The 12409-nt window shown below is 37.6% G+C and overlaps 1 protein-coding gene across 1 annotated transcript; it reads right to left on the bottom strand.

Moving 5' to 3' along the window:
- Nucleotides 1–2712: 2712 nt before the first annotated feature.
- Nucleotides 2713–3582, bottom strand: LOC144425897 (uncharacterized). The gene has a single exon (XM_078115670.1). The coding sequence runs from the start codon at nucleotides 3580–3582 to the stop codon at nucleotides 2713–2715; it is 870 nt and encodes a 289-aa protein (XP_077971796.1).
- Between the last annotated feature and the right edge of the window lie 8827 nt (nucleotides 3583–12409).

The raw sequence follows: 12409 nt of genomic DNA, 5'->3' as shown, positions 1-12409 counted from the left end.
TTTATTCATAGCTTTTACATATGCATTGTCTCTGTTTCAATTAATGTAAATAACCATGGCCAAACTGATGATGTGTTAGCTCATTTAAAATTGTCACTGCATGAAAATGCTAAGATGTTTAAGTTTAAATTGAAACAATTTATTTGTTCGAATTATACAGTAATATTTGAATTTCAATTGGGTAAATGAACTACATCCTGGTATTGTTATATCTTGAAGCTTGTGAAATCAGGTTCGGTGGGCTGTAGTATCTGAAATATTTTTATTAGCGCATACAACTAGAAAGATTTTCTGGTCATTGAAATGGGTATTTGAGCAATCCTGACAAAACTCGAACATTCCCGCTTCAAATTAGCGTTCTTCTAGGTTTTGTTGCACCGTTATGACCACGATGTTAGCACTGTAGTACTATAGGGAGAAAGAGATGTGATGTTGATGGGATATAGACTATCACCCTATATGTTTAAGTTCGATTCCCGCGTTATTGTTTTGACACGCGTTATGGAATGTGACTCCAATCTGGACTCCTTCAGACGATAATAAGCACACAGTGTTGATGCTAATCGTTATTGTATATTATAGGAAGATGCACAATCCAAATTCCGAAAACAGATAAAATTGAGACACACTTAACTCTAAACACAGTAAATCAAGAGTGAATCAAAACACATCACACTTAACGCAGTAAAACAGAAGTGGATCTAAACACATCACACCTAACGCAGTAAAACAGAAGTGGATCTAAACACAATATTATGCAGCCCTCTCGGCAAGCCGGAACGATACGTCATCAAATTGGTCGATACGAGAAAGGCAGTACATGTAATCAGTAATCAGTGTTGCTACAATAAAATGACCTATTGTGGGGAATGGAACACACTATTAAAATGAAAGGGTTAAATACATTATAATTCATAGTTACACAATGCACATTCGCTACACAATTCCCCCTCGACAGTAAAAAAAATTAACTTGATAATTTTTTTAAATTTGAGTCCGGCCGCCGAGAGATGAAGTGAAAGAAAACAAAATAACACGAATTAATAAAAGATATCAGTACGATATAATGAGTAATGGTTAAGGTATACAAGAGAATATACGCCATTTACGAGAGAAAACAAAATACGAGAAAAAAAATTCAAAGGGTCTCTCTCTATGTTGCTTAGAAATGCTTAACATTTTAAAATGGAATTGTAACGAAATAGTAAACAAAATGGCGACAATACTTGAGAAAGAAAGGACCTAAAAGAATCTAAAACACTTTGATGTTTAAAGGAAGGGCCTGAGAAGAAAAAAATTGCGGATTTAGTACTTGAGAATTACACCGAAATTGGTTTGGTGTTTAAGATTGTAAAATTGGCGTTAGAGGTTATTTGAAATAAAATAATAAGTAAGAAAAAATCCTGTAAATTGAATAATGAGTAATTTGACAGATTCTTGAACCATTGAATCCCTGAAATTGAACCTGAATCAAATTCTATATGAAGTAAAAGAACTCGTGATATCTAAAAAACAAGGCATTGATTAATAACAAGTAATTACACAGAAAAGAAAACTGACACTGCACAATTATTTTATTTGTATGTTTTTTTTTTTTTTTTTATTTAAATTCTTATACTAAGGTGTTTTGATGTTTTATAGTGGATAATAATAATAAGAGAAAAGTAATAAAATACAAAACGATTAAATTGATAAAATAAATACAAGATGATTAATAACGAGGCGACACATTGCGAGATACACACCATATACAACTCGCAACGACCTCCGGAATCGAGTTGACTTAATAGGGTGGGGATAAATTAAAAGGTTGTTACAGTCAAACTTTCGACTCATTTGAGCTTGGGTGCTCGCACCTGAGAAGTTGCTAGCATTTTCCATCGATTCATCGTCAATTTCGACATCGGATAACTGGTGTATTTCTTGTTGTTCGTTGAATTGTACTACGGTTTGTCGTGGTATGCTGAGAAGTCGTATTGGTTGCAGCAATCCATTTGTTAATGTACGGCGAACGGACATTCGGCAGTTTGGCAAGCTTCGATAGATGAAATAAAGCAGGGGTACAACGAATAAAGCGTAAATAAGGCCAAATAGCGGCCACGCCTTTATGACGTAATCTGACAATGTCTTCGCAGTTGTCATTTACGTTTAAAACTAAGCCATTGTATGCACAATAGACTTCGTTTGATTCAATGCAAGATTTCGTTATAGTTGAGAACAAGTTTCGAAGGTTTGCAATGATCGGTATTTCCAATCGGTAAGATTGCCCGATGCATTGTAATATAACAAGAATTCGGTAGTGTTGAATTTCGGAAAGTTGCGAGCTCTACAAGCTTTCGTATCTTCAACATTCCAAACAAATGTAAACACACCTTTCCGGCAAAAACCAGAATTGGGTGCGCATTGGCTGAGGTATTTGAACGTGTTTTTGGTTGCGCTTGACGAAGAACAGCCATGAAATGGTTCGCCAGTAGGTCGTTGTACGTTTACAAATCTTGGTATCAACATTTGTAAGAAGGGCAGATGTCTCGTAGATGTTTTCTGAACAATTCTTCATTGTGTGAAGTTTGTGTCGGTTACAAATAGCTAGTTTGCGTATGTCGTAAGTCTGTCCATGTAACGATTTGTGACATAATTTCAGTGGTCCCTCAACGGCTTGCGTACTCATACAAAGCATGACAAAGCAAAATATTGTGTAGTAAAATATGGTCATCAGATATCCATCTGAAATTCGCCTGATAGAATAAAGTCTTTGCTTAAATGGCGTGGGAGTTTTCTCAGCCTTCGCGGCCGATTTGATTGTTGCTGATTTGACATTTCCGGAGACGGCCCCAGTCGATGTGCTGAATCTGTAAAATGAATTTCTGCATCGCAATTTGATCGTTTCGTGCTTGTATCGGATATCGTATCATTATTATTTGAAATATTGAAATTGAAAGTCCGTGGGCGCGAAACAGTGACATCGCTCGCCGGTGGTTCATTTGATTTGGCGCCAAGATTCCTATCCTCAATATCTGCATGCCATAGGTCAGAAGTTGGTAGGTGTGCAACTTTTAAGTTGTCAATTGAACATTCATACGGCTTTGAGTTCCGGTCGACGATAAAATGCTTACTTCCACGTTTTAAGACCTGGAAGGGTCCTTCATAGAAGTTTTCCAGTCCTTTTCTTGATCGACTGATTTTGATAAATACATGGCTACAATTTCTCAAGTCCTCTGGTATATAAGTTTTCCTTGAAGGCTGTTTGCGTGTTGGATTTGAACAGAGATTTCTGAAAAATCTCTTAAGTTTATTTACATATGTATGAGGGTCAGTATTTGTCGCGTCTGGTTGTGGTTCCACAAACTGTCCTGGAAGGCGTAATGTTGATCCGTAAACTAACTCAGCAGGACTGAAACCCAAATCTTCTTTAACAACTGATCGAATACCAAGTAATACAAAACCCAAATTCGGAAACCAGTCAGATGGATGTTCACAAGCTCTAAGAGAAGCTTTAACAGTTCGATTGAGACGCTCAACTAAAGAATTTTCTTGAGGACGATATGGCGCTGTCAATATATGTCTTGAACCAAGGAATGTCATGAAATCTTTCCAAGTTGTTGATGTAAATTGCGGTCCATTATCTGTAATAACGGTACTAGGAGCACCAAAATGGCTTATATAATTATTAGTGAAAGCGTGTACGATTGTATTAGTCAAACTGTCCTTCAATGGAACACAAATTGGATATCTTGTATATCTGTCAATTATCATAAGCAAATAAACATAACCATGAGATTGGGGGAGTGGTCCAAGTAAATCTACGTTGATAGTGCTTAAAACGTTCATCTGGAACTTTGATGTTTTTCAATTCTGTGCGTATGTGTCGTTGAACTTTTGCTTTCTGGCATCGTATGCACTCACGAACAAACTTACGGATGTCTTTACTCATATTCGGCCAGACATAACTGTCTTTTATAAGTTGTTGAGTTCCTGATATTCCTGGATGACACATATTATGAGTTAGGTTGATAATACGATATCGTAATGAAGTTGGAATATATGTTCGAGGTTTGCCAGCAAGGCTGACGTCACAAATAATGTTTCCCGCCAATCCTGGGACTGGAAATTGTACTAACTGTAGAGAATGCTTGCTTGCGTTCGTTAAAAGTTGCTTCAGCTCGTGGTCGTTTTGCTGTGCGTTATAGATGTCAGTTAACGGGATAATTTCCTGTTGAGGTACAATGGCATTTATTCCACCATGCTCTTCGGGGTGAATTTCTATTCGGCTCAATGTGTCCGCTGCGATATTCAATGCACCGGCAATGTGTTTTACTGTGAAATCGAAAGTTGATATGTATTCAAGCTGACGGGCCTCCCGTTGGATTAATCGCTCTTTCGGACTTTGAATAGCCTGTACCAGGCTTTTCGAGTCTGAGATTAATTGAAATTTTCTTCCTGTCAGTTCATGCCGAAAATATTTGATAGATTCAAAAATAGCCAAAAGTTCCTTGCCAAAAGTAGAATAAGTTTTCTGGGGGCCACGAAGAGCTCTCGAAAACATGCCCAGAGGTCTCCATTGATTATTTTCAAACATTTGCAAAACACCTGATATTCCAATGTCAGATGCATCAGTAATTAAAGAAATGGGTGCTTGATGATGTGGATGAACCAACAGCGTAGCATTGGCTAAAGCATGTTTAATGTCATCAAAAGCTTTCAAAGATTCATCATTCCATTTGATTCGAGAACGTTTACTAGGCTTCCCAACAGTCATCTCATTTAAAGGTCGTATAATGGTAGCAAAGTTCTTTACAAAACGATTATAATATGTACAAAGACCAATAAAAGATCTTAATTCTCTCAATGTGTTCGGTTGAGGATATTTTTGCAATACCTCCACCTTGTCGGCTAAGGGTTGTATTCCTTTGGGCGTAACATGATGGCCTAAGAATTTAATTTCTGATTTGTTGAAATGGCATTTATCTGGATTTATAGTAAGTCCATAAATGTGTAAGCGTTCTAGAACTTGATCTAGTGTTCTGAAATGTTCTTCCTCTCTTTTGGTTGCAATGAGAATATCGTCGAAGAATACAAATATATTGTCGATGTTCGCTAAAACTTCGGTCATGAAATAATTGAACGTCGCTGGGGCAGATGCTAGCCCGAAACAAAGAGTTTTAAACATGTACATCTTATTGTTGCAGGAAAAGGCTGTTTTTGGTTGATCCGATTCCAAGATAGGAATATGATTATAAGCTTTTGTGAGATCAAGTGTAGTGAAATGTCGACAGCCATGCAATTTATTGACAAAATCGTACAAGTGTGGCACGGGATGTTTTTCCTTGATCGTGATTGAATTCAAAAGTCGAAAATCGAGGCACAGCCTGATAGCATTAGAACCCCGCTTTGGAACGATGGTAACTGGAGAATTATAAACGGAATTACATGGAATTATATCTCCTAAGGCTAATAAAGTTTTAATTTCTTGTTCCACAGCAGCTTGTAAGTGAAAGGGCACTCTTCTTGGTTTGGCTGAAATAATTTGTCCATTTGTTTGTATTCGATGTACTGTATTGTGTTTAAAGCGAACAGATGTATGTTTAGGAATAGTAATATCTTCATATTTCCGTAGTAAGTTTGTAACTCGACTATCGTGGCTAGGTGAAATGAATGAAGCAGCAATTGTCGGCATAAAGGTTCTCCTGCCTTTAATGTAGTGTTGAGAGCGTGGATTTTTCAAAGTAGCTGAACCCACATCGAGTAATAAGTTGTATTTGGTCAGGAAATCAATGCCAATGATAGGGGTTCGCACTTTCGCGATTTGAAATTCAAAGTTGTAAGTAAGACCATCTCCAAGATCAAGGGTTAACAAACGAGTCCCATACCATGGTATCTTCGTACCATTGATGGCATAAAGGGAATGACTAAGTGGTTTCTTTATAGGTATAAAATCAGCTGGAATAATTGAAAGAAATGACCCAGAATCGACAAGAAATCGACGTCGACTCGATTTATCAATTATGTACATAAGAGAAGTTGGTTGTTGCCATGCTGAGTTTGCTGTTGCACAGATTCTTTCGGGTTTTCGACAACTTTGACCCGATCTTAGTGAAAATTTTGAGGAGCCATGGCACATCCTACACCTTTGCATTTGTAAGCTTTGTCGCCAAAAGTCGCGTGATAGTAACAGAGATTGGGGTCCGTGTTTTGTTGAGAAATGTTCATTGGCGGTCCATTATTGTGTCGAAAAGGCGGACCGTGAAGTTCCGGGGGTGGACCACGATATTGGCGATCGCGTCTAGGCGGTCCTCTCAAATTGTTGTATCTCTGAGGTGGTCTGTCCTGGTAATCATTGCCTCTCTGCTGACGGTTGTAATTTGAGCGGTAGGTTTGCTGTTTTTCCTGTGTAACCTTGTCTAACTGAGTTTTGAGCTGTTTCACCTCTGCCAACAACTCTGAATAAGCTCTTGTGTCAGATTGTGGTGTTGTTTTAGAATTAGTAGCAACGCCCGATGCGGAATTTGTATCCCAGAATGTTTCTGCCATGTCTACAATTTGACTCATGGAGCGTTTTGTTCCACTTTTTGCAAAAAGTCGCCTTACGAAAATCGCCACTGGTTCTGGTACAAGTTGAACAAAATAAAACCGTAATATTTGCTCCGGAATCGGGTTTTTTGAAGCGTGAAAATCTAGTGTACGACAAATTAAGCTGTATATTTGGGTAGGTGTCATATTCTTGCATTTAGGGCCTAACGCCTCGATTTGGTCGATGAAATTTGACTCGAAAATTTGTTTGATAGCGTCAATAAAGTTATCATATTCATCCTTCGTTATTTTAGTGTCTCTATCTGGCATAAACTCCTCCATTCTAGCATACTGGTCTGGCGTGAAACTCTGAATTACATATTTGAGTTTAAAATCAGGATCGATGATTCCGAAATATGTGAATGAAGCAGTAATATTATCAATCCATTGCCTGACAGCGTGCTCCCAAATAGGCTCGCGTTTGTTCGAGGTCAAAAATTTTATATAGTTATCAGGCAACATAACCATCTCCGTATTCGAAGAGGTGGAAGAACTGGATGAGCGCGGTGTAGGGTTCTCAGAACTGACATTCTCTGTAGTTATTGAAGATGTAGAAGAACTTGATAATCCAGGTGTAGTGTTCTCAGAAGAGATAAGTTCTGTAGTTGTAGGCGAAGATGTCATTGTGCACTGTGTGGTTTTGCGTGAACGAATTTTAGTAGTTTGTATTGCTACACTTATCCTTTTTGGTTGAGTTTTAAGTGAGGTTGAATCAGAACGTCTGCTTTCTGAATCTTGCTTTTGTTTAAGGCGTTGCGACTGTCTGGTACTTGACATGCGTAACACTAAAATCTAGCGGCGACGGAACGCGACGAACGCATAAAGTGTGTATCTGGCATTCCTATATAAAAATTACACATTACAGTAAAATAACAATATATAATGTTCGTTTGAATCCTTTGTCCGTGAAAACGTCTCGAGAATAAATATGAAAAGGTATTTACTTGGAAAGGCTGCTGTCTTCATTGTTGAATTCCTGAATTGCCATCATGAAGTTGATTTTCCAGTTGTTGAATTGATTTTTCCAACTTGTTGAATTGAATTTCCACGCGGTTGCGTGTCTTTACACGTCGGAGGTCATCAAAATATAGGGAGAAAGAGATGTGATGTTGATGGGATATAGACTATCACCCTATATGTTTAAGTTCGATTCCCGCGTTATTGTTTTGACACGCGTTATGGAATGTGACTCCAATCTGGACTCCTTCAGACGATAATAAGCACACAGTGTTGATGCTAATCGTTATTGTATATTATAGGAAGATGCACAATCCAAATTCCGAAAACAGATAAAATTGAGACACACTTAACTCTAAACACAGTAAATCAGGAGTGAATCAAAACACATCACACTTAACGCAGTAAAACAGAAGTGGATCTAAACACATCACACCTAACGCAGTAAAACAGAAGTGGATCTAAACACAATATTATGCAGCCCTCTCGGCAAGCCGGAACGATACGTCATCAAATTGGTCGATACGAGAAAGGCAGTACATGTAATCAGTAATCAGTGTTGCTACAATAAAATGACCTATTGTGGGGAATGGAACACACTATTAAAATGAAAGGGTTAAATACATTATAATTCATAGTTACACAATGCACATTCGCTACAGTACAGTATGTTTATCTAGTTCTGCAGTGGTGCACTTGCAGTGCTAAATTCGAATACTATATTTCGTTCATTGAGTTAAGACTTGAACATTTGTTGTTGTTTTTAAATTCATTTTGGAATTATATAAGCACAATGGTTGGCCCAAACGAATCGAATATAAAAGAAGTGTGATTCAAGAATCTTGCTGAACACCAACGCAAATATATTTCATTAACGTTTCGTCTGGTCATAGTCAGACTTCTTCAGACATTCAAGGCTCGGCGATGTGGCGCATTGCGCTCGCCACCCCACATTTGATTACCCTGCGTAGGTACGAATCCCGTGTGGGGATGGTTATGTGCGAGGGTATGGATGGACTTCTCGCCGCCGCAGAGTGGTTCACGTAAACTCTGGTCGTTTATGGCTCTCTCCTCTATCATCAAGTCCATGTATCTGCATTATTGCTGTCTGATTCAGATATTTTATTTCCGTCTTGCATGAAATATTGTACTGACACAAGTAATTAAAAAAAAATGATAACAAAAAGATCAATTGGAATTAGGGTTGGGATTTCGGGGAGGCGCAGTTCTTACCACTTCATGGCAGCTCCTGCCACGAACGAACCGCGACAGCTCTTGCCATAGTTTTATAGCGCTATTCAGTAATCAGTATTAACGGTATATTCACAAATTAATGTACCAGATTTTAATTGATCATGCGGAACTATATCTACTTAAACTCTAATCCTAACTAGGCTTACCATACGTCCCGGTTTAGCCGGGACAGTCCCGGATTTGACAAGCTGTCCCGGCGTCCCTGCCGGTTGACTCAAATGTCCCGGTTTGTCAGCACGGTTTTCATGGGTAAAAAATTCAAATTCATTATTATTACAAATTTTTTTTTAACGGTGACACCCATTTACCACTGTTTTGCGACACACTTTGCTAGTTCAGAGAGAAAAATCGCTCTATTGTTATGTCACAATTGGTATATGTTTTAATGCGTTTTCTGGCGTTAACTGCAATGTCGTTAAGTTGTCGAAATGCCAAAAAGAAAGTACAAATTTTCTGATGAGTTGAAGAAAGATTTTCCTTATTTGAAGCAAACTGAAGGAGGACAGGTACACTGTACGCATTGCAAATCTGTTTTTCTATTAGTCATGGCCAACGTTCAGATGTCAACGATCATATCCAAAGCAGGAAGCACAAAACATTGAGGCATCGACTCGACTGACCAATTTTGCGATAACAAATTCGGATGATTCTGTGTCGTTGGCAGCCGACATTTACCTATCACACTGCTATTCATGACCAAAGTTTTGACTGCACCTCTAAATTAATTTCAAATTTTTTTTTAGGCTAAATTTGCATTAACTTGTAAATATACACAGTTAGAATTTCTGATGTCCGCTGTCTGATAAGCGGATTCGCTGATTTTGCACGTTTAGCCAGAAATAAATGAGAGTCGGTGCATTGCTCCGCTGTTCTCCTCTGAATTTAATGATGATTTACTTCAAGCTCGAATGGCAACAAAACGCAGAAAAGTTGATGCTAAGTGCAAAGGGTTCAATGGCGCTGAAAATATTCAAATGGATTTTTTGAGATGCAATGAGGAAATAAATCTATATTCTATTCGAGAGCTGTATCACTGCTTGATTTTTAATATAAAAAGTATCATCCGTTCAGTTTCAATTTTCTAAAAATATGTGCGGCCCGCCAATGACTCGCAACCCTTAATTTTGGCCTGCGGGCGACAAAAGGTTGCTGACCCCTGCCGTAGATGTTGCAAATATTCTGTCAGAGGTGAAGCTAAATTTGCAGGGAAAAAATTTGTATTTAAAAAGAATGTTTGCGATTTTTACGAGAAATGTCTATCGTATATAGAGCTGCACGATGAAGCCTACAATGCTGCCAGGCCACACATATGGACAAATTTGAAGAGTGAAATAAACTGGACTGAAGTGTTTGGTCTGCAAAATTGATAAATGATATGTTTGGTTAGCTGATCAGGTTTTGAATAGCGATGCACTTTTCGACGAATACTGATAAAGAGATATTTATCTGAGCATGGTTCAAATGCAATTTGACTTACTTTGCCGGTTGAAATTATGTGGACAGAGATGTTTAACGTTTTTTCTAACAGAAATATTAGCAATTCGAATTTGCAGCAAATTTGTTGATTCCGTTTTTCGGAACATCGGCATCTGTTAAAAGGATTTTTTCCATTGTTAAAAAATTTTGGTCCGAAAGCAGGTGCAGAATGCCAGAAGAAAATATAAAACCACTCCGTAACCTGCAAATTTAATGGTGATGTCTCTTGTTATCAGTTTTATGACAAAATCAAAACAAGAATTTTTGAGAAAGGTTCCATCTGCGGACAAATACTTTTGGTCTAAATGAATAATACAAACTAATTTTTTGTGTTTTTTCTAATTCAATGATCAGTAGAGATTTACAGCCGTATATACCCGCAATGGCATGGTAGACGTTCCAATATTATCAAGACTGGCAATCGACCGAATGTTTGTCAAATCGCACCGTCCCGGTTTTTTGTTTCAGATTTATGGTAAGCCTAATCCTAACCCCAAATCCATCAAAACTGTATCCACAAGAAAAACGTTACAACTTAACCCAATATTTGTCACCATAAGGGATAGAAAATTCTAAAAATCGCGTCAGTGAGCAATCAATTTAAAGATGGCTGATTCGTCATTGAACAGACCAGATCCTTTGATTTTTGATGGAAATGTTGCAGAAAACTGAAGAATATTCGTTCGTGAATATGATATTTTCATCGGAGCACTGCACAGTGATAAAACGGACGAAGCTAAAGCTTGCATATTTCTTAATTTGATTGGAAAAGAGGGCAGAAAAAAAAAGAATCTTTTACATATGAGGCAGCTGAAGGTGACATTCCTGCTGAGTCTCGTGATGTCTGAAAAGAAAATTTGCTGAAATGTGCCTACTCAAGTCAAACATAGGACTATCAAGACAATACTTTAACACGAGAGCACAGATGCCAGGTGAATATATTCAATCTTTTGTTGTAGACTTGAAAAACCAAGCCAAGACTTGTAAATTTGGTGATCTCAAAGATGAGTTGATTAAAGACGAAATTTTGACTGACATTTATGATGATAACCTGTGAAGGTAATTGCTAAAAAAAGCTAACCTTACATTGGAAAAAGCTATTGATATATGTGTAATACATGAACTTACAAATGAGAGAATGAAATCTCTATCGATGAATGCAACGAAAGAAGTTGATTATCTATCTCAGCATAAAAGATACTCATGCTATAGTCCGAAATTTAGACCTAACAAGTTTGCAATGAACAATAGAACATTTCGTGCAAATAATGACAGATTTCATTAGCCTAATAGTTATTTCCAGAGTATGTCTAAATTTAAATCTGCTACGGGTGATAAATGTAATGTCCTGCCATTGCACATTTTCAATTGTGTCAGATCTTTATGAAAAGATTGACCAGAGAAATCCTGCATTTTTGATTGGTTATGGGTCTACTCTAGAATATTGGATCTGTTGCTTTTTTTAGAAGGAACGTTACAGAAATACAGTTGTGTTAGTGTGCAGCAGGACTCTCGAATTGCATATTTCTCATGCTGCGCTGTTGTAAATCTATGGTTATTGATTTACTGAGGAATCCCCAATTATGCGCCAGGATTTTAACCAATTTACTTGTACTCACGGTGTTAATTTGTAACTTCATCGCATAAAATTGATGCGTTTGATGTCTTCTATAAAATGAAAGCAAATATTCATGCTCTGTCGTTGCAAACCAACGACTAACATTAGTCATGCTAATGAGTGATGTGAATAAATGGCCTATAATATGAATTATGCAACTCTAAAGAAAAGTAAAACATAGGCCCAGGTGACTTTAGGAAAAAGGAATTGGTACCGTAGTCCGTAGTCTACTTTTTGGTGAATATTGAGGTGTTTTGTAAGAACACTAGGTTACCTGCGCTGTCTTGAGCGAAAAATTACTAGTTCAAGCCAAAAGTAAAAAATAAATCTAATCTATCTCGGATTAAATGCTCATTGATTAAACTAAAGAGACAGAGTTTACTTAAGATGGACAACCGGCATGTGATATTTTATCCAACGTTAATTTACTGAACTAACCTAACCGAATAGACTACCATCATCGCTGCAACGAGATTTTTGCGCACTACCTTCGATCTGTAAAAATACGCAATCCCAATCTCCCATAATTTCAGCCAA

The sequence above is a fragment of the Styela clava genome, chromosome 1, assembly GCF_964204865.1.
Source record: "Styela clava chromosome 1, kaStyClav1.hap1.2, whole genome shotgun sequence".
NCBI classification, from domain to species: Eukaryota; Metazoa; Chordata; class Ascidiacea; order Stolidobranchia; family Styelidae; genus Styela; species Styela clava.
The sequence above is the reverse complement of the archived record's forward strand: the minus strand, read 5'-3'. Positions and strand labels throughout refer to the sequence as shown.